The 20024-nt window shown below is 38.6% G+C and overlaps 1 protein-coding gene across 7 annotated transcripts in view; it reads right to left on the bottom strand.

Annotated features, from left to right (window-relative positions):
- Positions 1-580: 580 nt before the first annotated feature.
- tbc1d32 (TBC1 domain family, member 32) overlaps positions 581-20024 on the bottom strand; it is an 89865-nt gene continuing 70421 nt past the window's right edge. For 4 of the 7 annotated variants that reach the window (XM_013264984.3, XM_013264985.3, XM_013264986.3 and 1 more), the window contains exons 32-34: positions 18919-19059; positions 13160-13348; positions 582-1632 (exon numbers count right to left, since the gene is read on the bottom strand). In XM_013264984.3, the coding sequence (XP_013120438.1) occupies positions 1528-1632; positions 13160-13348; positions 18919-19059 (435 nt within the window). In that variant the 3' untranslated portion in view covers positions 582-1527. Of the gene's footprint in view, positions 1633-13159; positions 13349-18918; positions 19060-20024 lie in introns of all 7 variants that reach the window. The other 3 variants (XM_013264987.3, XM_013264988.3, XM_013264983.3) reach the window with 2 other exon arrangements.

Genomic DNA, 20024 nt, shown 5'->3' with positions numbered 1-20024 from the left:
GATCGACTCGACTCGGACTGACTGGTTTTCCATTACAATCAAGTACCACTTAATGTGCGTGGTCGTCATAGCAACACAGCCAAGCGTCCTGTGACGTAATTAGTACGTGAAATAAACAAAGGTGCTGTGACTTTTTGTCATACTTGGGAACTACAGCGTTGGGTTTTTAAAAAATTTTTTTTATAGCTATTTCACTCATTGCCAGGTTTCAAAAATAGCAGTTTTGATTCTCATGAATGATAAGCAGGCTCATTGAGTGACTACACTGACCAGCCAATCGGTGGCATGCAGTCTAACAACGTTGCATTTTAATACCTGCTAAGATCGCTTGGAACCCTAAACAAGCAGGTACTATGATCTAATGGAAAACCCAGAAGACTGTGGCTAGTCGATCCGAGTAGGTACTAATGGAAAAGGGGCTCTATGAGCAAGCACTTGGTGATAGCGGAAAGGAAAAACTCCTTTTAACAGGAAAGAACTTTAGTAGAATGAGGTTCGGGGAGAAGTAGCCATCTGTCATGACTGGTTGATTGTGAGGGGAGGAAGGCAGGGAAAAAAACAAAACAAAAAAAAAAAACACAAGCTGCGGGCAAGAGCCAAAGATTGATATTACTATTAATATTAATAATAATAATACTAAAACCATTGTGACTCTAAATAAATTGCTTTAGAGCAAATAAAAGTGAGAACAGGTGCCCTGGAGGGTCAACAACAAGACAACCCCCAAAAAGGGAAGGATTTTTACAGCTGGTGGCCACAGACAATTCCTCTTTCCTTATCCCCCAGTTTTCTTTTTCCAAGTCTATCTGAGAGAACACAATTCATACTAGACTATATAAATAAAAACAGAGACAAAGCTGCAATTGTGACATGAGATAATTTTAATAACCCAGAAGAGATTCTTGCTGAACAAAAACAAATGATCTTAAATATTCAGATATATTTGTAGTGTTGGAAAAACAATAAATAACCAAAAAGCATCAAACATTTCCTAAATGCAGTTACTGAATCTTCCAACAGCTGTTTACACTATTTACATTATAAAGAAAAATATATTATACAATTGCAACCTGCAGAAAAACCTTTTTTCTTAGCATACCAAAAAAAAGTGTTTTGGATTGTTTTGATTATCAAAACAAGAAGAGGTGGTCGCTGTAGCTTTCTGTAACAATCAATCAATCAATCAATCAATCAATCAATCAATCATCTGCTGGACTATTTTCAGCAGCAGACTGTCACGCATTTGTTGTGCTAGTGAATTTCTTTGTTACCAGGATGCCGTATGAGGCACTGAGTCAATGTAAATGACACTGCCATGAAACAGTTATTGGTGGTTTTAGACTTTCATGAGATTTAGTGACAGTAAGACCTGCCTTATAATCTAATTTTACTGAACACGCCTGACTTTTAGTGGGGTTTTTGTGATGTTTTGACAGTAATATACTTTTAACAGTTGATCTATTGAATTGAGCTATGCTGGGTTTTGATAACAGTCGAATATTTCTCTTCCTTGCCTTCAGATCAACTTCAAATCATTTTCATATCAGCCAGAACAATGTCCCTGTATTTGTGCTCCAGGACACCCATAAACTCCAGGTGGTTGGTAAAACTGAAGCCCTGGATTGGCTCTTCCTGCAGGTAGAAAAGAAGAAATTTAGAGTTAGAGTCAGTCTTTGAGCATTTATCCTGGTTGATGGGTCCTCGATCAAGGCACTGCATAATATGTGATTGAACATATTTTGACTTGTGCTATTAAAAGCGAAACCCTTACCTTTTCTGGTCCATTATCACCTCTGCACCACTTTGAATTTTATTTATTTAGTGTATTTCAATGCCCATTAGCACAATGTAGCTCTACAATATCTAAGACAACAAAAAAACAACAAAATAAATCTTCACCAAAAAACAGACGGAGGGATGAACTGATCCGATATACAGTATCAGTCCGATCCTGACCTAAATTACTGGATTGGATATCGAGAGAAAAAAAACATATCACAAAAGCACCTCACAAAACATGCGACATGGCGTAACCCAGGTAGTGACCTTAGCACGACCTTAGGAGCGGCGGAGCGTCACGTGATAGTTGTGTGTGAGACCTGTCAGCGGTGTAGAGTTCACACTGAAAGCATTTGGAGCCTCGCTACGTGGTGCCAAACCAGGTGTTGTGCCAAGGCAGGCATCCCCGAAAAGGTTTGTCCCCCCTGCGCCGCATTTGTTGGGCACAGAGTGCAGATCCAGTTTACTCAGCCTCCATTACAGACAATTAGATGTTTTAGTTTTGTGAAAAAGGGAAAAATGAGTGTGTTACATCACCATCCAGTTTGAGGGTTACAACAGAATATTATATATTTATTGTTCTCACGTGGTATTGGGCGGGATTATTTTAACAAACGAAGGACATTTTGCCTGATAATTATTTTTATCCTCCCGTAACTTTACTGTATAAAGAGCTAAAACCTCCAACGTTTCAGGAGTAGTTAGTCGTTATAAGAAGTGTTTGTGAACTACAAATCAAGAATGTGGGATACTGTTTGTCTGTGATTTGGAGAGCCCAGCGTGTGCTCCCGACGCAGGGGAAACAAATTCTGTCGGGGATACCTACCTTGGCACGACACATGTCTAAACAGTTTCGTGGTTCGAACAACAACAAAAAAAACTATGAAAAACACTTTTTTTCATACTTGTGTTACGTTTTGAATAGAAATTACACAAAATTCAGTCTCAGGTTAAATGTGATAGAAACAGCTTACACTGACATCCATCTTGATAAAAGATGAGTGTCGTGAAGCCATGTTTGCATTTATTTACACTGCTTTCCACTCTGGATGTCTATTTATGTTAAGCTTTAAGTAATACAACCTGTTTTTTTTTTAGTTGTTTTGTGCTGATATGGACTTCTTTTTTTCAGAACCAAAGAGTTTTTGAAATCTGCATAAAGTTGCATTTTAAATTACTTTTGGAATATTACTTTAAATACTTAGATTTAAATTTCTGCTAAAAGTTTAAATAAAAAGATCAGTATTGCTGAACTGCAAAATATTTTGGGTGCAGTGTTTCTGTATTTCTTGCATACAAGTGTAATAGGATGGCTTTAGTGTTTTGTTTTTTAAAAGTGTAGTATGATACAAAATGCAGCAAGATATTAAAAAAAGACTGTTTTATTGATTATAAAAAATAGACTATATCGGATTCATATCAGTGTCTGCAGATATACAAATTTATGATATCAGTATGGGTATGGCCATCTCTAGTTATTACACACATGTGTGGGCACAACTACTTGATGACCTGAGAGGTCGTCTTAGGTTAAAGATACCAAACAGGTCAGAGATGTACTGTGAGGGAGCAAACCACCGAGGTCTTTATGAACTAATAGAACGATTTTAAAACTAATTCTATAAATAAACCTGGAAGCTAACGAAGTGACTTTTATACTGGGGTAAAGTAGTGTCACTGTCCAAGAATGTTGACGAGGTTTCTGACTTGGCATTGACAGTGACCCTGGGGGATTCATGGGTGGTGAGTGCTCACAGTAATGAACGATGGAGGGATGGACCAGCATGCACCAGGTCAGGTCACATTCCTGACCTGTTACAGCTTCTTATAGCTTGGAAACTGCAGAATCTTCCTCTGATAAAAAGTTTTTTCAATCAATCTGACATACAGTTTTATGTTCGTGCTTGCAAATGTATACAAGCGAGTGGTTAGACAGTGATCTCAATGAGGGAGGAATCTGAGAAGAACAAGGACAAGACCTTGGGAGGGACAGCAGGACAATTAATTTAAGATGTACTTTTATGAGTGGAATGGTTGATCTTTTTGACCGCTCATTGTACTGTACATTTACTGTGTGTCGTCTGACACCCTCAACATGAAATGTGCGCTCTATTGCAGGTTATGGACAGATTTAAAAGTGTCCAAAAATCACACTTAATTGCTCATTAGAGTTAACTGACTGTTATATAGGCAGTAGTTAACGAACGAATGAGAAAGCAATCTTCAGACGGCCTTTGTCTCTTGCTAGTGGAATATATCGCCAGAGTACCACTTTAAAGTACAAACGAGGCAATCAAAAGTTTTAAAGTACTTTGTAAAGAGCAGACTGTTGTCTTATAATTGCCATCAGTTGACTTGTTTAAAAAAACCTGCAGTTAATATTGCTTTAAAGACACCAAAGTCTGTGTCCTAAGATGTGCAGTTAGACAGGGTTTGGGGATGGAGGCAGAAGGTTGTTTGCTTTATCGTCATTCACTTTGTTAGGACATGAGGTGTGCATAATTTGATATAACCTTTTCATTAAAATGTTTTACATTCAATCTGTTTCAAAGTCAGCGGAAATCAAATCTCTGGCAATCGAATGCTGCACCGCGCCAGTAAACAACATGCTTGCTCGGTGTTCAGGTAATGAGGTTTTACGTGTTGGAAAAGCGAAACAAACAGGGTTGCATAGATATCTTAATAACTACGACCATCCCCACCACCCAGACACACACACACAGACACACACACACACAACAGAATGTAAATTAACAAGCTGCAATATCTTAACTAGAGAGACGTGTATTAGACCAGACAACAGAACATTTATTTGGCTCATTTGTTCAGTCAGGATTTTAATTTCAGCTGCTATAATTGCTGCCTGAGCTTAAGTATGCATCTGTCATGGCAACACCCGACCCCATGGGCAATGCAAACACTGCAACTGTGGCTGGTGTGCACTGTGACTGTGAGTGGCATCATCAATTAGCAGCCCGAGGAAACCTGCACCCAGAAGACAATCTGCATTCAGAATAACACACACACAAAGAGCAAAAGTCTAAGATCCCAACCTTTCAGTATCCAGGCTGGGAGCTTAAAAAGAAAAAACTAGCACTGTTAAACGACTTCTGCAACTGCTCAGCACTCTCTTAATTCTCTCTTATTTTTAAAGGTAAAAAACACATTCAATAACTGCAAGCATGGGTTGCAGAAGGCCGACTAATTCTCAATCATTTGTTTACATCCTCATCAGGATGATAAATAAACTTTCTCCAATCTTCTCTGTGTTTACAGAGAACTGTAAATACTCACCACTGTCTCTATGGTGAGGTAAGTAGTACTGCAATTTAAGAAAGTAAATTTACTAATGTTATAATGTACCATTGCTTGTGATGTTCCAATACAAAATTTTGTCCAAGAGCTGGATGTGGCATTCAAAGAATCCTTAATTGAAATTCACTGGGGAATTCAGTAAAAGCAAAGATGATAGATGTTCCAGGGAGTGAGTGTTTCCAAGGTTTTTATGCTTTGGAGTCAACTGAAATCAAAGTTCATTTAGATAATACTTTAGAATAAGTGTGCTAATAAGTGCTTAGATGCAATTTAAGATGATGACTTTAAAGACTTGCTTCTAAAAGGACCCTGGTTTGACTCTCACCCTCTGTCAGCTGTTTGTGTTTATTGCTTTATTGTGTAGAGGTTAACAATAGGAGGAAAAGAGCAGCATAATTTTTATGTAACCAAAGTTATTTTCTTTTGAATCCATCATCTACTACTCTGCAAATCACCTCAGGCTTCTGCAGAGTCATTCTGTGACCCTTAATAACCATCCACTAAAACAGCCTGTATAACATTTAGGATCCGATGTCTTTTATAAAGTAATATTATTGTAATTGTAGAAAAACCACCGAGTAGTGAAGTGCAAAGAAGAGAAAGAGATTAAGAACAAATGGAGCGATACATTTCTATAATTTAAAAGGAGAAAATAAAGTGACTTCAGAGGAGTGACTGTTCAGAGGGGAGTAAGTACCGCCAGGAAGAAATGAGTTTTCAGTCTGATGAAGGACCCTGCTTCTGTGATTATTCCAGGAAGCATTGCATTTCTGTATGAGAAAGCTTTAAAAGAACAAGAAAGGCTTGCTGTGATTACATCTTCTTTAGAATTACAGGTCACAAAACAAGACATAAATGATAAGTCTGCAGTATCAGCTACATTATTTTAAATCTATTATATCCAAGTTTTGTTGTTGTGGATGCACACAGACAGGAGGTGTATGGTTTTGAACAGTGAAACGAATCCTAAAGAATCATCTAAACTGAAGCTATTTGGCTTGTTCATTTGTTGTAATGACAAACAACCACTGACACAGCAGTATTTGTGTTTTGATATTTTAAGAACAAGAACGGTGAATAGTTTGTTGATGCTCAGTTTCTATTTTGACTAAAAAGGGTTGCACAGAATATAGTTGCTGTGCCAGTGTTCAGAGCTGTTAAGTGGATACTTTCATGATTAACAGGCAATATGAGCTGCTTAATGTTCCACATAATCTTAATGCTTTATTAACCGTTTGCACTTATGAGATCATTAGGTAGGATAATTAATGTAATAATTACCAAAGATTTCTATATTTTCTTAATCTTGCACTGACGTGATGAATTGATGTTAATATTCAACGTGAGTTTGGATATGCACAGAAGGTGAAATTAACAGGAATATATTGCAGCGCGTACACAGTTTTAGTGCTTAGTTTAAAAAATAGAAGCATTTCAGCTGGTGGCTCTCAAAGTCAGGCTGATGTGGTTTTGATTGGAGGACGATATTAAATGACATGTTTACTCTTTAAGGGTCTTTTATTCTGTGACACAGTCACATCTCTGTGAGATTCATTGTAGCTCATTTTGTTTCTGATTGGCTGACCATCGCAAACAGATGCTTTCCACACTTGCTGAATAAGGTTTTGACAAGCTCTTCTGGGTATTTTCTCTGGATTTTAGTGTTGCTTTTACCCCCAAACTTTAATATAAAATACCCTACTGAGTGATGGGATTTCATAAGGAATTGTGAGAACTGAAATAGTCCTGCTGAGAAATTTTTTTTTTTTTTTTAAAAAAGAAAAGGATCCAAACAACATCAAACACCTGCTGGCTGAAGAAGCTACATTAAGCTACTTAATTTAGCAGGCTGTTACCTACTTGTTTAACAACAGGTACTCACCCAGACTAGCTAACACGAGCCAGAATAATCCTGATCAGGAAGTGCCCTAATAACTTTTATCAGGAAGTGGATATTTGTGGTTGAATGGTAGTAAAGCCAGTCAAGCTGATCAAGACTAAATAGGTGGAGTTATCGAACACAAAACAACTACAAGTGTCTATAAGTGTCCCACAATCTAAAGGGAATCATGGTGAAGACGCAAGAAGGTCCCCTCACAGCCAAACATATTCAGCAGGTAAGACGGGTGCTGAGAATCCAGTTAACTCTATGAATAAAACATAAGCCCTACTGGTTGGAATAATAAACCGGCCACAGGAGGAGACAGACACTGAGGTCGAGACATGAAAACAACTCTCAATGCACGAAGGTTTCCACCCAAAGTCTATCACCCTGAGGGTTGGAAAGCGAGAGCTGAGAATTAGTGAGTGTCAGAGCACAAACGAGGGGAAACCATGAATATATCAGGATGATTGCCCCATAAGATGAGCTGCAGATGAGCTACAGATGTACAATAAACAGATTGAAGAGGTGGCTGAGCAGATCCACGTTAATGTGTTTAAGGTTGTGGTTAATATTGACCCAGCAAATATTGATGTAGCGGAAATATTCAAAGGCTCCAAGGTTACATTATAACTTTTTCTCCATTTCTCCTGTTTTAACTGCGCAAAAAAACTTGAAAGTCCGTTTTTAACTCGACAGTTTTGTTTTTGCTCCCTAGTTTTTTGAAAATAGGACTTCCTCTGAGATAAACTGCACTAGTTGAAAATTGGGTGGGATACATTGCTTCAATTTATCCAGGTGGAAATCAAACCTATACTGCAAAGTGTCTGCACGTGTATATATGTGTTGTTTTTGATTGTTTTCTTGCAGTTGTACAAATTTGTGACAGACGTTACAGCTTCTAATAGGCAGATGTTTGCAGTACTTTCAGAGTGCTGTAGTACTACATAAGCCAGCTGGTAGCAAAGCACACAAAAACCTACACATGGTTCTAGATTTGGACTGGAATTACCTGTTGCATGTACAGGGAGTGCAGAATTATTAGGCAAGTTGTATTTTTGAGGAATAATTTTATTATTGAACAACAACCATGTTCTCAATGAACCCAAAAAACTCATTAATATCAAAGCTGAATGTTTTTGGAAGTAGTTTTTAGTTTGTTTTTAGTTTTAGCTATTTTAGGGGGATATCTGTGTGTGCAGGTGACTATTACTGTGCATAATTATTAGGCAACTTAACAAAAAACAAATATATACCCATTTCAATTATTTATTTTTTACCAGTGAAACCAATATAACATCTCCACATTCACAAATATAAATTTCTGACATTCAAAAACAAAACAAAAACAAATCAGCGACCAATATAGCCACCTTTCTTTGCAAGGACACTCAAAAGCCTGCCATCCATGGATCCTGTCAGTGTTTTGATCTGTTCACCATCAACATTGCGTGCAGCAGCAACCACAGCCTCCCAGACACTGTTCAGAGAGGTGTACTGTTTTGCCTCCTTGTAAATCTCACATTTGATGATGGACCACAGGTTCTCAATGGGGTTCAGATCAGGTGAACAAGGAGGCCATGTCATTAGTTTTTCTTCTTTTATACCCTTTCTTGCCAGCCACGCTGTGGAGTACTTGGACGCGTGTGATGGAGCATTGTCCTGCATGAAAATCATGTTTTTCTTGAAGGATGCAGACTTCTTCCTGTACCACTGCTTGAAGAAGGTGTCTTCCAGAAACTGGCAGTAGGACTGGGAGTTGAGCTTGACTCCATCCTCAACCCGAAAAGGCCCCACAAGCTCATCTTTGATGATACCAGCCCAAACCAGTACTCCACCTTGCTGGCGTCTGAGTCAGACTGGAGCTCTCTGCCCTTCACCAATCCAGCCACGGGCCCATCCATCTGGCCCATCAAGACTCACTCTCATTTCATCAGTCCATAAAACCTTAGAAAAATCAGTCTTGAGATATTTCTTGGCCCAGTCTTGACGTTTCAGCTTGTGTGTCTTGTTCAGTGGTGGTCGTCTTTCAGCCTTTCTTACCTTGGCCATGTCTCTGAGTATTGCACACCTTGTGCTTTTGGGCACTCCAGTGATGTTGCAGCTCTGAAATATGGCCAAACTGGTGGCAAGTGGCATCTTGGCAGCTGCACGCTTGACTTTTCTCAGTTCATGGGCAGTTATTTTGCGCCTTGGTTTTTCCACACGCTTCTTGCGACCCTGTTGACTATTTTGAATGAAACGCTTGATTGTTCGATGATCACGCTTCAGAAGCTTTGCAATTTTAAGACTGCTGCATCCCTCTGCAAGATATCTCACTATTTTTGACTTTTCTGAGCCTGTCAAGTCCTTCTTTTGACCCATTTTGCCAAAGGAAAGGAAGTTGCCTAATAATTATGCACACCTGATATAGGGTGTTGATGTCATTAGACCACACCCCTTCTCATTACAGAGATGCACATCACCTAATATGCTTAATTGGTAGTAGGCTTTCGAGCCTATACAGCTTGGAGTGAGACAACATGCATGAAGAGGATGATGTGGACAAAATACTCATTTACCTAATAATTCTGCACTCCCTGTATTTGTGGACTACTTTGACTATTCTGAACAGACTGCCTCTCTGCACACACACCTCTAAATTTAGGCTTTGGGTTGTCAGGTTGCATATAAACACATCCATCTATATTTCCTCTCTTCTTTTCTCTTTTCTTTGCACCAGTCTAAGCAGAGAAGCCCAGCTCATCTTCTACCCAACCCCCTCTTCCAGCTCATCTGAGGGAACACTGAAGTGTTCCCAGGGCAGCTGAAAGACATATCTTTCCAACGTGTCCAGGTCTATCCCAGGGCCTCCTACTGGTAGGACAACTTACCCAGGAGGCACCTAGAAGGCATGCCAGTCTGATGCCCAACCACCTGAATGACCGAACCCCTCACCCAATCTCTGAAGGAGAAGCCAGCCAGCCTTTAGAGAAGCTCATTTTAACTGGGATCTCAGCCAGGATACTTAAATATTTACTTGGGCCGCAACTAGTCCCTGACCTGGAGTGAGGTCTCCATTCTTTGCATTGACATGTGTCTTGAAATTGTATGCAGTATAAAATAAATGCAAATGCATAATAAAACAGGAAGGCAACCTAACATGTAGGAGAAGTAGGTTCATGAGTAGGTGACATGAAAAAACAGGAAGAGATGTCCTAATACTACTGTGGTCTGCACCAAAGTAAGACTGATATCACCAATAGATGTCAGCTGGCAGAAACATATTTCCCCAAATACCACACATATGAATGGGCGGTTTCATGTGGTCTCTGAGTCAGTGGCAAACAGTCTTTCTTTTTCTGTCTGCTTTTCCACTCACCACTTCAGCATCACTGCAGTTTAACTCTAGCCAGACAGAGCGTTTGTAACAAGTCATTTGCCTCTTCAAATTTTAATTTAGATGAAATAAAGATATACCCCCTAGTGAGACAGGATGAGTGTAGAGGAGAGCAAGTGTGTGTGAATGTTTTAAAAATCCTCTAATACTGCATCTGTCTGGGTAAAATACTCCCTTCGCATTGTTCCCACAGAGAGAGTCAGAGGAGAAGAAGAAAGATAAGGCCGTTGGACGCAAACCAGCATGTCTAAAACTTTTAACAGTTCAGCTCAGGACAGGAATAGTAAATTTCTGTCTTACACACACACACACACACACACACGCATACACAAACATGCAGAGACACAAACACACAGACTGTCTCAAAGCTCGCCTCTTGCAGCAGTATCTGATGCTACAGCTCATTAGAGGAACTTCCTCAGATAAAGCTTCCATAACTGATCTTTTATTCACAAAAACTGTCAGCGGCAGCTCATGCCGGTGTTAACATCAGAGCTATAAGGCAGAGACAAGACGGATCGAAATGCTTAATGAGTAATGACGATGAGTACTTCATGTCAGTGCCCATGTTGCTTTGGATATTAGAAGTATCTCTGAGACCGTGACGTTAGACCTTTTGTGAAAGCTCCACAATATAAAGTTCATCCAATCCACCATGCAGAATGCATTTTAATGAACAGACTTTGTTTCAGTGAAATGCAGCACAGTGGGAGGATGTGTGAACATGTTCTAAAAGTTAAGTTTTTTAAAAGTGTATTATTTATTATATGTGAATCGGGAATGAATGAATACATTTAATGGACAACCTTTATAATACTGTACCAGATTCCCAATGACAAATGTATAAACTTACATTTGTATTCCTGTGTTGAACTATATGCTGTAGCCTACGCAGGTGGCTGACGTCATTGTAAGCATTTATAGTTTATGTTTGTCTACAGTGGCTGGCAGGGGAGTTTCTATGCCGCGGTGTTGAGTTTGATGTCTACTTCAAACAACAGAGAATGAAACTGAGCTGACCGGGTTGGAGTTTGAGTTTATAAATGTTTAACAACAGTTACTTTTAGTGAAATTGTTGCAACACTGAAAAAAAGAGAATGTGTCAGAACCAATCAAGTAAAGACTGGATTGGGTAGAGTTACGAAAATGAGAAAACGGCATGTTGCTATGCCGGCAGTACTGCCTATTCGGTATGAATTAGGAGCAAGCCAGATACATTTGCGCCTCATTATATATTGCAGTTTCTTTCAAAGAAGCATTATCTTTACAAAAATCAATATGTTCCAGTCATAGGTGGTGTGGCATGGTTAGCTGGGATGTATAGTTACATTTATGGCAAAGTGCACATCAGGCTGTACCGTTGCTATCAATCACGATTAATGGATTAATCCATCCATCAATGGATCCATCCCTGGTCAGCCCCGGCAGAGTTGTGTAATTCCCAAGGGTCTGGAATGGGTCTGATTTACTGATGGCAATACGAACCAACCACTCACTACGGCTCTACAGGGACCACAGCGAGCTATAGATCCCAAATCCCCCACAGCATTCTTCTTCCTGGATCTGAAGTTTGACTGATGGGTGGAATCATCTCTCCATAACCCAGACATAGACTTTGCTAAGGAAACCAAGGGCTGAAGTCTGTGACTCAATGTTGGACTTGATGAGCCCAGCTCTGTTGGGGGTGGAAATTAAAGATCTTTACAGACTGGGGCCTGTGGATGTCATTCCAAGTGCAACCTCACTATACATTTGGATACACCAAGCCTGTCCAGCAACTTTCCCTACCACCAGGTGATTAGCAGGTCTGCTCTTCTCTTCACCTGAGTGAAGACATATGGCCACAGATCTGATGATATGATTACAAAAACAAACCAGGGACCTATCAAAGCTCTTTATTATGTACGCTGGAAAAAAGTGAAAAAAAAAGATAACTTTGCATTCTTGAAAACCTTCTTTACCTCAAATAGTTTTCAGTAATGTGTTTAAAACCAGTGCCTGTTTTGGACTGAAGTGAACCTAGCACTTTTAACCTTCCATAATAAAGTATGACAGGTTTGTGACAGGTACTGCTCATCTAAGAGAAACAATTCTGCATTAGTACGAGACACGAAGGTCAGTCTGGAAAGCGTCGAGAACTTAAAGTCTCTGCAGTCTCAAGAATCATCAAACACTGTGATGAATCTGGCTCTCACGAGGAACGTTCCTAGGAAAGGAAGGCCAAGAGTTCACTCTACTGCGGAGCATCAGTTCATTAGAGTTACCCAACCTCAGAAATCGCCAATTAACAGCACATCAGATTAGAGCCCACATCAATGATTCCCAGAGTTCAAATAGCAAACATCTCATCATTAAGTTTTGGAAGAAGAATTCGGCCCTCAAACTGCTACAAATAAACCAATACTAGTGAAAGAGACCAACAAGAATCAAAGTGTTTAAGCTAAGAAACACAAGACCAAGAAAGATCAGACCAAAGAATAAATAATTTTTTATAAATATTAATATACATATGAAGCAGAGTGAGAGAATACCAAAAGTGAGAAAAGCCTTTATCAAAGCAAACAGACCTTACTACATAAATTCAAATGTACTTGATTTTTCTGATTAGATGGAACAAAGTGGCAGGTAAGTGTATTTACCTGCAGAAATATTTTGAGCTTCACAGAACACAACTGGATACTTGTTCCTCTTTCACATACCTACATATAGTAATTAACAAGGCTACCTTAGAGATTTAAAGTGAATCTGAGTATGTTCTGTTAGTAAAATATTGCATGTATATTGTAGTTCTGACTCCATCTTACTTTGAGGAAGACCTGTAGCTCCTGGGACTGTGTGCGCTGCAGGATGTCTGGTTGCAAGTGCTTAAATATGGCCACACACATGTAAACCTGGTAGTCAGGACCCATCACCACACAGGTGCAAATATAGTGGCAGATCTCTGTCCAGTCCAGGTAGTTCCAGAAACACTGAATCAGCCAATGGAGGCACATCTGTAGTGGAAAAAAAAAGAGAAAAAACAAACGTTATTAGGATTTCAAGCTGACAAATCGTGAATCCCACATGTAATTAAAAGTGTTCTGCTCTACAACAACAGAAAACTATGATGATTTTGGCAACTATTGTAACCACATTTCTTTATAAAAAGAAATATGTTACTCAAACATCTCATCCTTAATATCTTTTCAGCTTTTCTTTAATTAGTTTTGTCTATCAAATATTTTTAAAAACACAACTTAACACATAACTTTGCACAGTATCTCATTTCTGAACCGAGCTTGTTCAAGCATTTAATTAAACTGGTATAAATCCACCAAATAATTAAATGTAAATAAGGAGAACATAAATGATAAGCAAACACAGAAAATATTTACATGTAGTTACAAAACCATGGAAGCACAAATGATAAGTGTTGAGTCATCTTTATCTGAAAGGCACCCATCTACAACAGTTATCTAAAGCTATCTGTTTCATACCATATATGTGCATTTGTGAGATCTGAATATCAGCATTGGGAACTAACCAGTCTTTTTTCGTATTGTAGGTTATTTCTCTCTTTTTGCCTAGCAATGAAACAAAAGGTATGCCAATACAAATACCTGGATACAAGATGTAGCTCAATAACTACAAAAGGCACTTGTGCTAAGCAATTCAGCACATCCATGTCTAATAAACAACAGCTTCTGCTACATTTACTATAAAGCTGAGAACCTGTTTACATTTCTATTTACACACAAAGTGAAAGAAACATGGTTGATAATCCCTTAAAATACACATTTGCATGGTTGGGTTTATGGACAATGAGTTTACATTTCTTGTGCAAGTGTGTAAATGTATTTGATTTGCTCAGCTTTCTGAGTCTTCCAGGAAACATGTTTACTTTGAGAGTGAAAAAATATTCAGAAACTCTCAGCAGACATTAATATTGACGTTGCATTATGGGACAAAGAGACATGGAGATGCATGCTAATGTTTACTTCTTCAGTTGATGACTGAGTTAAAATTAGTGACCTTAATGCAGTGGTTCACTGATCTCAGTGAAAAGAACACAGAGTTCTACATCATCTTTAGAAAAAAACGTGTTTACCAACTGATGACATAAGACGAATGTTAATTTTAAAAAGCTAGATATATTTACAGCAGTTTATTTTTTCCAAATCTTAACAGAGACCTTAAATTCATTAAATATATACTGAAAAAAATCAGCACAGTGGTGCTGTGGTTAGCATTGCTGCTTCACAGCAAGAAGGTTACGAATCCAGCATTTGTCCAGGGCCTATCTGTGCAGAGGGAATGCGAGTACACATGCTATCCAGGGTGTACCCCACCTCTCACCGCTCTGGGATAGGCTCCAGCCCCACGACCCAGACCTGTTTTATCAAATCAATCACCAAAGTCTCTGTGAAACCTGAATATAAATATTGTAACATTCAACATTATAACTACTAAAAATGAAAAACTGAGGCATTATGGAATAGCGGTTACTCAATTATGCTAATCACTATTTTTGTCAGTTTTGAGGGAAAACAAATCATGCATCTATTAAAAGGAGGAAAAAAAAGGAATTGGGAAATTTGAGTGTAATTCAACTGAAAATTTAACAAGCTTTTCTCCACCATGGGAGAACTTGGAAAGTAGCCACAGATGTGTTGACATGTAATAAACCCCCAGACATAGAAAATGTAAGAAATTAAACAAATAGCACCTCTGTCCCATTCAATACTTGCTGACTGTCTATCATCTGTCTATCATCATTTGAGCTTTTTGGATGAAGCAAAGACACACAGCTGTAAAGAAGAGCAGTGCACTGGATTTATATTAAAAATCAAATTGCAGAACCATGTGGGGGGAAAAAGCAGATAATAATAATTATTTTCATTATTACCTAATCACTAATAACGATCTCCCGGGCCTGTCTGGTAGTTTTTGCTAACTTTTTAAAATTCAAGTGGGAAAACAGGTGAAACAATTGCTATTTTTCCCAGGATTAGATGTTTGAGCAAATTCACCCATGCAATTAGTGCAATGCTCATGCAATGCTGAAAGAAACTGACTTTGCATGCCTCAGTTAACATGATGAATGTTAAAGTTTATCCCTGCAAATCCTGATCATGACAATATACCTCCGCAATGATGTAACACTCATAAAGTCAGGATTCCTTCAGCTCTTTGCTACTAAAGGTGGTTCTGCAAGCTACTGAATCATGGGGTGTAGTTAGTTTTTCACATGACTGCAAAGAGTCCACATGACTTTACATATCCTCAACTCATAAACCTTAATCTCAGCTCTGCTGTGCTTGAATACAACTGGGATATTGTTAGCAGCCTTTAGCCTTACTGAACTAGACATCCTCACTGAGTATCCAGTTTCACAAACTGTGCAATAATTAGCCACTATATTCACAAACAACATAACTCTGCTCAAGCGTATAGACATGAATAACCTATGCCCCATAAACCAGATTACCATTGTTCCCTCCTCCACTAAACTCTAATCAAAACACTGACACTCTAATTTGTGTGTTGTAATAACAGCAGGGAATGATTGGATCCATGCTGCCCTTACACGCTCTTGTGGAAAACAAGTAAACAGACAAATACAGTGTTCTTACTGCGACTGTAAATCTATCCAAGATTTTCCAAGTGCATCTTATTTCCTTGTTTTCCCCAAACTCGGGAGCCTAAGCTGAATGTAAATCTATTTATTTATTTATTTCTTTTAACATTTCTTCTCCCAAATATCTGAACTGACAACTACAAGTGAGGCCACAGCGGAGTCAGAAACACCCCAACCAAAAGTAAGCATTGCAAATATCTGCTAACAGGGATCTCCATTCAGTGATGCACAGAAGACCTTGAATAGTGTTGCAATTCTGTTTTACTGTCTTTCAGCTCAATGTTTTGGTTTCATGGCCCTTAACATCACTGCTCTGAATCCGTTTTCATGTATTTGTTTAATTTTATTGTTACAACGAGACTTTTAAAGTAGCAGGTAAAATGTCAACGTTGTATCTGCCTCGCAAACTTGTAGATACCAAAACGGAGAAACAGAGAGATGAGAACAACTACTTCAAATTCTTGAGGGAAACAGGAATGTGATCCTATTAATCTGGCTCTGTCTCTTAGATTCACCTAACATTTTTATTCAATGTTGTGTTTATGGCTTCTTTTTATTGCACTCCATCTAGAGTGGTTCAGCTAACTTCTTCTAAAACATCTAGCCTTTATGGGGCAACATTGTTAATTATTTAGGGTCATGTTTCTGTCAACCTGGTAAGTATTTGGGGAATAATTCTACCTTTTGCTCAATTTTTGGGCGTCAACTAACTCCAGAGGTGATACCTGGAGGAGCAAGCTCCATTCTGTTCACCAGGGTGTGGATAACTGTGCCTGTTTTCTGCTTTATAGTTATAAAGTTCTGTGAAACTGAGGAGAGCTTCAGATTCATGTCACAACTTTCTGTAGTTTTGCTACACATGATTTTCACTCTGCAGAATGACCTTAGAAGAAGTTTTTTATTTTTCATTTTTAAAATTTAAGACACTTACTAATGCTTTGTTTCATGATTCCTGTCACAAACACTCCCGATTCAAATGTTAAAACCTTCTGCAGATGGATTTTGAATAACTTCTGTGTCCACGTTCACACACAGACATTTGAATACACCCTTTACTGTATGATCGTCAAAGGTTTTTAATGCTTCATTTGCCACTGCTGCTTTGTCAGGATTTTAAAGTTCAAACTTCTGAAATAGAGTTTTCCATTTTTCACTGAAGAACAGGAGCCCATTATCGCCTTGAACAGCAAAGAGACCAGCTGAATGTTAACGCATTACTCCACCCCGGAGACGACGGGTTCAGATCTTTGATGCAAATGTGGCGACTCTTATAAGCACGCATTCATTGTGTGAGCCTTCACTGTCAACTGGAGACACGCGGAAGACGAGATCAAACATGAGAGTGTTCAAGGTGAAAAAGCTTTTTGTACCTCATTGTTTGCGTTAGAGAAAAGAATCATGGAGGAGAAGAGATCTAACTTTTCAACTGCTCTGGTATTTAAAAACAAAAGGAAAAGGTTTCAATGTCAAAGCTGTATTGTGGCATTTTAAATTCGACTTAAGTCAAAGCAAAATGAAAAGGGAGGTCATTTACAGGGCAAGAACAAGTATGGTTATGAAAGGTTTTGGAACCTGATTTATTAATTATATACAGCAACCGAAAAACTTAACAGACTGTTGTCCTTCTTGCTGTAGATACTGTTGCAGTCCAGCTGAAATTGAACATTTCTATTCCAAATTCAGTTTCTTTTATTCCTTCCATTAGTATTCATGATTATCCTTTGTTGATCTAAGAAAACCGAGGTTTTTACTCCAAGATACCAAAGTATTCATTATTTGAAAACTAAAAGACTGCAGCCAAGTAAATATTATCTTCACAGACTTCATTAGCCTGACTTTAACTTTCTGTGACTCCTAATGATGTGAGTCTGTGTTCACATTATCATTTCAGTTGGTTACATAGTGTATTTGGTTTCAGCAGCGGTTTTTAAGCAAAGCTTCTCTACTTTGCTGCTTGAATTTTATGACAGAAATCACTTGTGTTTGTTGGGTTTGTATGACCTCAACAATTCTCAGTGTGTGTCTGGTATCATCGTGGATTTTTTTTCCTTCCCAACAGTTTTGCTTGATAGGAAACCACGCAAGTGTGCAGTACACAGCTCAGACTGTAAAAACTAATACAGTTAAATAGCTGTTAGGGGACAGAATAAAAACCAACAGAGGTGAACACAATAAACACCTAAACTAGTTTTGGAATGCTAAACATGCCACTGCTACAGTACATTTAAATTATATGGACTTCAGGTCTTAGCAGAATACATAATACTGTTAATAAAGTGAGAGCAAGTCACAGGGAGAGTGTGCAAGATTTTGTTCCTACTTTAAGAATATTTAATCTTTAACATTTACCCATAATGCAGCAGAAAATGAGTAGAGAGCATAATTTAAAATTCATGCTTCACCAACAATGATTGAGCTGTCTTGTTAAGAATCCAGTGGAAACTGATCTTTTTTGCCACCGAAACATTACATATGCATTGTGTTTTAAAACAAAAGACTGAAATTATACTAGCATTAGTTTTAGTTTTCCCCTCAAATATATCAGCTAAACCTTTAAGCTGCAAAGTCATTCTGGTTAATGACCAGTCTGGTTTGTGTGCTTCAGAGGCTCTGAAGGCCCTAAAGCAGAATTGGCAGACATAAGCCTGCAGAGTATGCCAATAGTGAAATCTGTAGATAGCAGATAAATAGTAGATAAATGTCCCTTTCTACCTCTATGAAGAGCATTGCTGCTTGTGATCCTATGGCACTCTACTTATATATCACTCTAAAAATAATAAGGTGCACAAGGAGATTATCTTTAAGGGGAAATTGGACAAATTCTAATTGCTAAATGTCATAAAACACTTAAAAATCAAGAAACTGAAAACATGCTGATTTACAAATGTGCTGGATCAAACTGAGAATTTTGAAATATGTTAATATATCTGGTGTTACAGATAATACCTGTGATGGGGTGAAACCAGACATCTTGAAGGCAGAGTGGACTAGAGGAACTTCAGCTTTCAGCAGCATCTCCACGTAGTGAGCTGTGCACCAGTAGACAGGAGGGATTCCTGATTCAGCCACTTCCTTAGGAAAATGAATCTGTCACAACAAAAAGATCTTGATGTCATGACTTTTCTTGGTAAAGATTTCTAAATAAGGTTAGGGTTAGAAAAGTTAAAAAAGCAAAAACAGTATTTACAAGCTCTAATTTTTGTATTCAATGCTGCTATGGGGAAACAGTCTTCTTAATAATAATCAGAAACAGCGTGCAGTGTGCACAGCCATGTGTCGGCGTGTGTGTTAACAGTGTGCATTCATGCCCACATTTCCTCCATTTGTCTCTGCCTCTTAATTATTTGTGCCCTTTTAAATTTCCGCGATATCGATGAAATCGACCACTTTGTGAAGGCCAACTGCCGCGTGAGATATTCAGCAGTTGTATCTACATCAAATGCACCGAGAGCACAAAACACATGTTCGGTCTAATCCCATTGTGCCATAATCGACTTTGACGATAGAGGACGAGATGATGGAGGCTGGTATAATGATAGCAAAGTTAATCTCAGCACCTCAGCTCTCCTCCGCAATTTTGAATGATTGAAACTAGACTTCATTGTAAACTTCTTCCCCTCGGCTGAACTCTTTCCCCTCATTTATACTTACACAACCTTTTTATTTCATATCCTGTTTTGCTGTTTTTCTTTCCCGCTGTCTCGCAGCCTAAACCTGAAAGTCATGAAAAAGATGATTTATCTCCTTTTATTCGTGTTTTCATTTCCAAGTTTGTTTTTTTGTTTTGTTGTTGGGATTAAATGAGGACAACACAGAGACAGCCTTTCAAGCTGTTTGAAATTTGAAGGAGCAGTGTCTTGGACACAGCTCATCCAGAGTATGTAGGACTGAGGGGCAGGGACAGCATGGAGTACTATGTCCAGTAAAGCCACGCATGACAATGTTTTAGATGAAAATTCACCACAGGGATCACTGTAGACAAAAATATGATTCTGTAATGTTTGAACTTCACTTCTGTGGGAGTTCCCCCCCCCCAAAGATTTATTTTGGTC

This window comes from Oreochromis niloticus, linkage group LG15, assembly GCF_001858045.2.
Source record: "Oreochromis niloticus isolate F11D_XX linkage group LG15, O_niloticus_UMD_NMBU, whole genome shotgun sequence".
Taxonomy (NCBI): domain Eukaryota; kingdom Metazoa; phylum Chordata; class Actinopteri; order Cichliformes; family Cichlidae; genus Oreochromis; species Oreochromis niloticus.
Note: the sequence above shows the minus strand (reverse complement) of the source record. Positions and strands in the feature narration are given on the sequence as shown.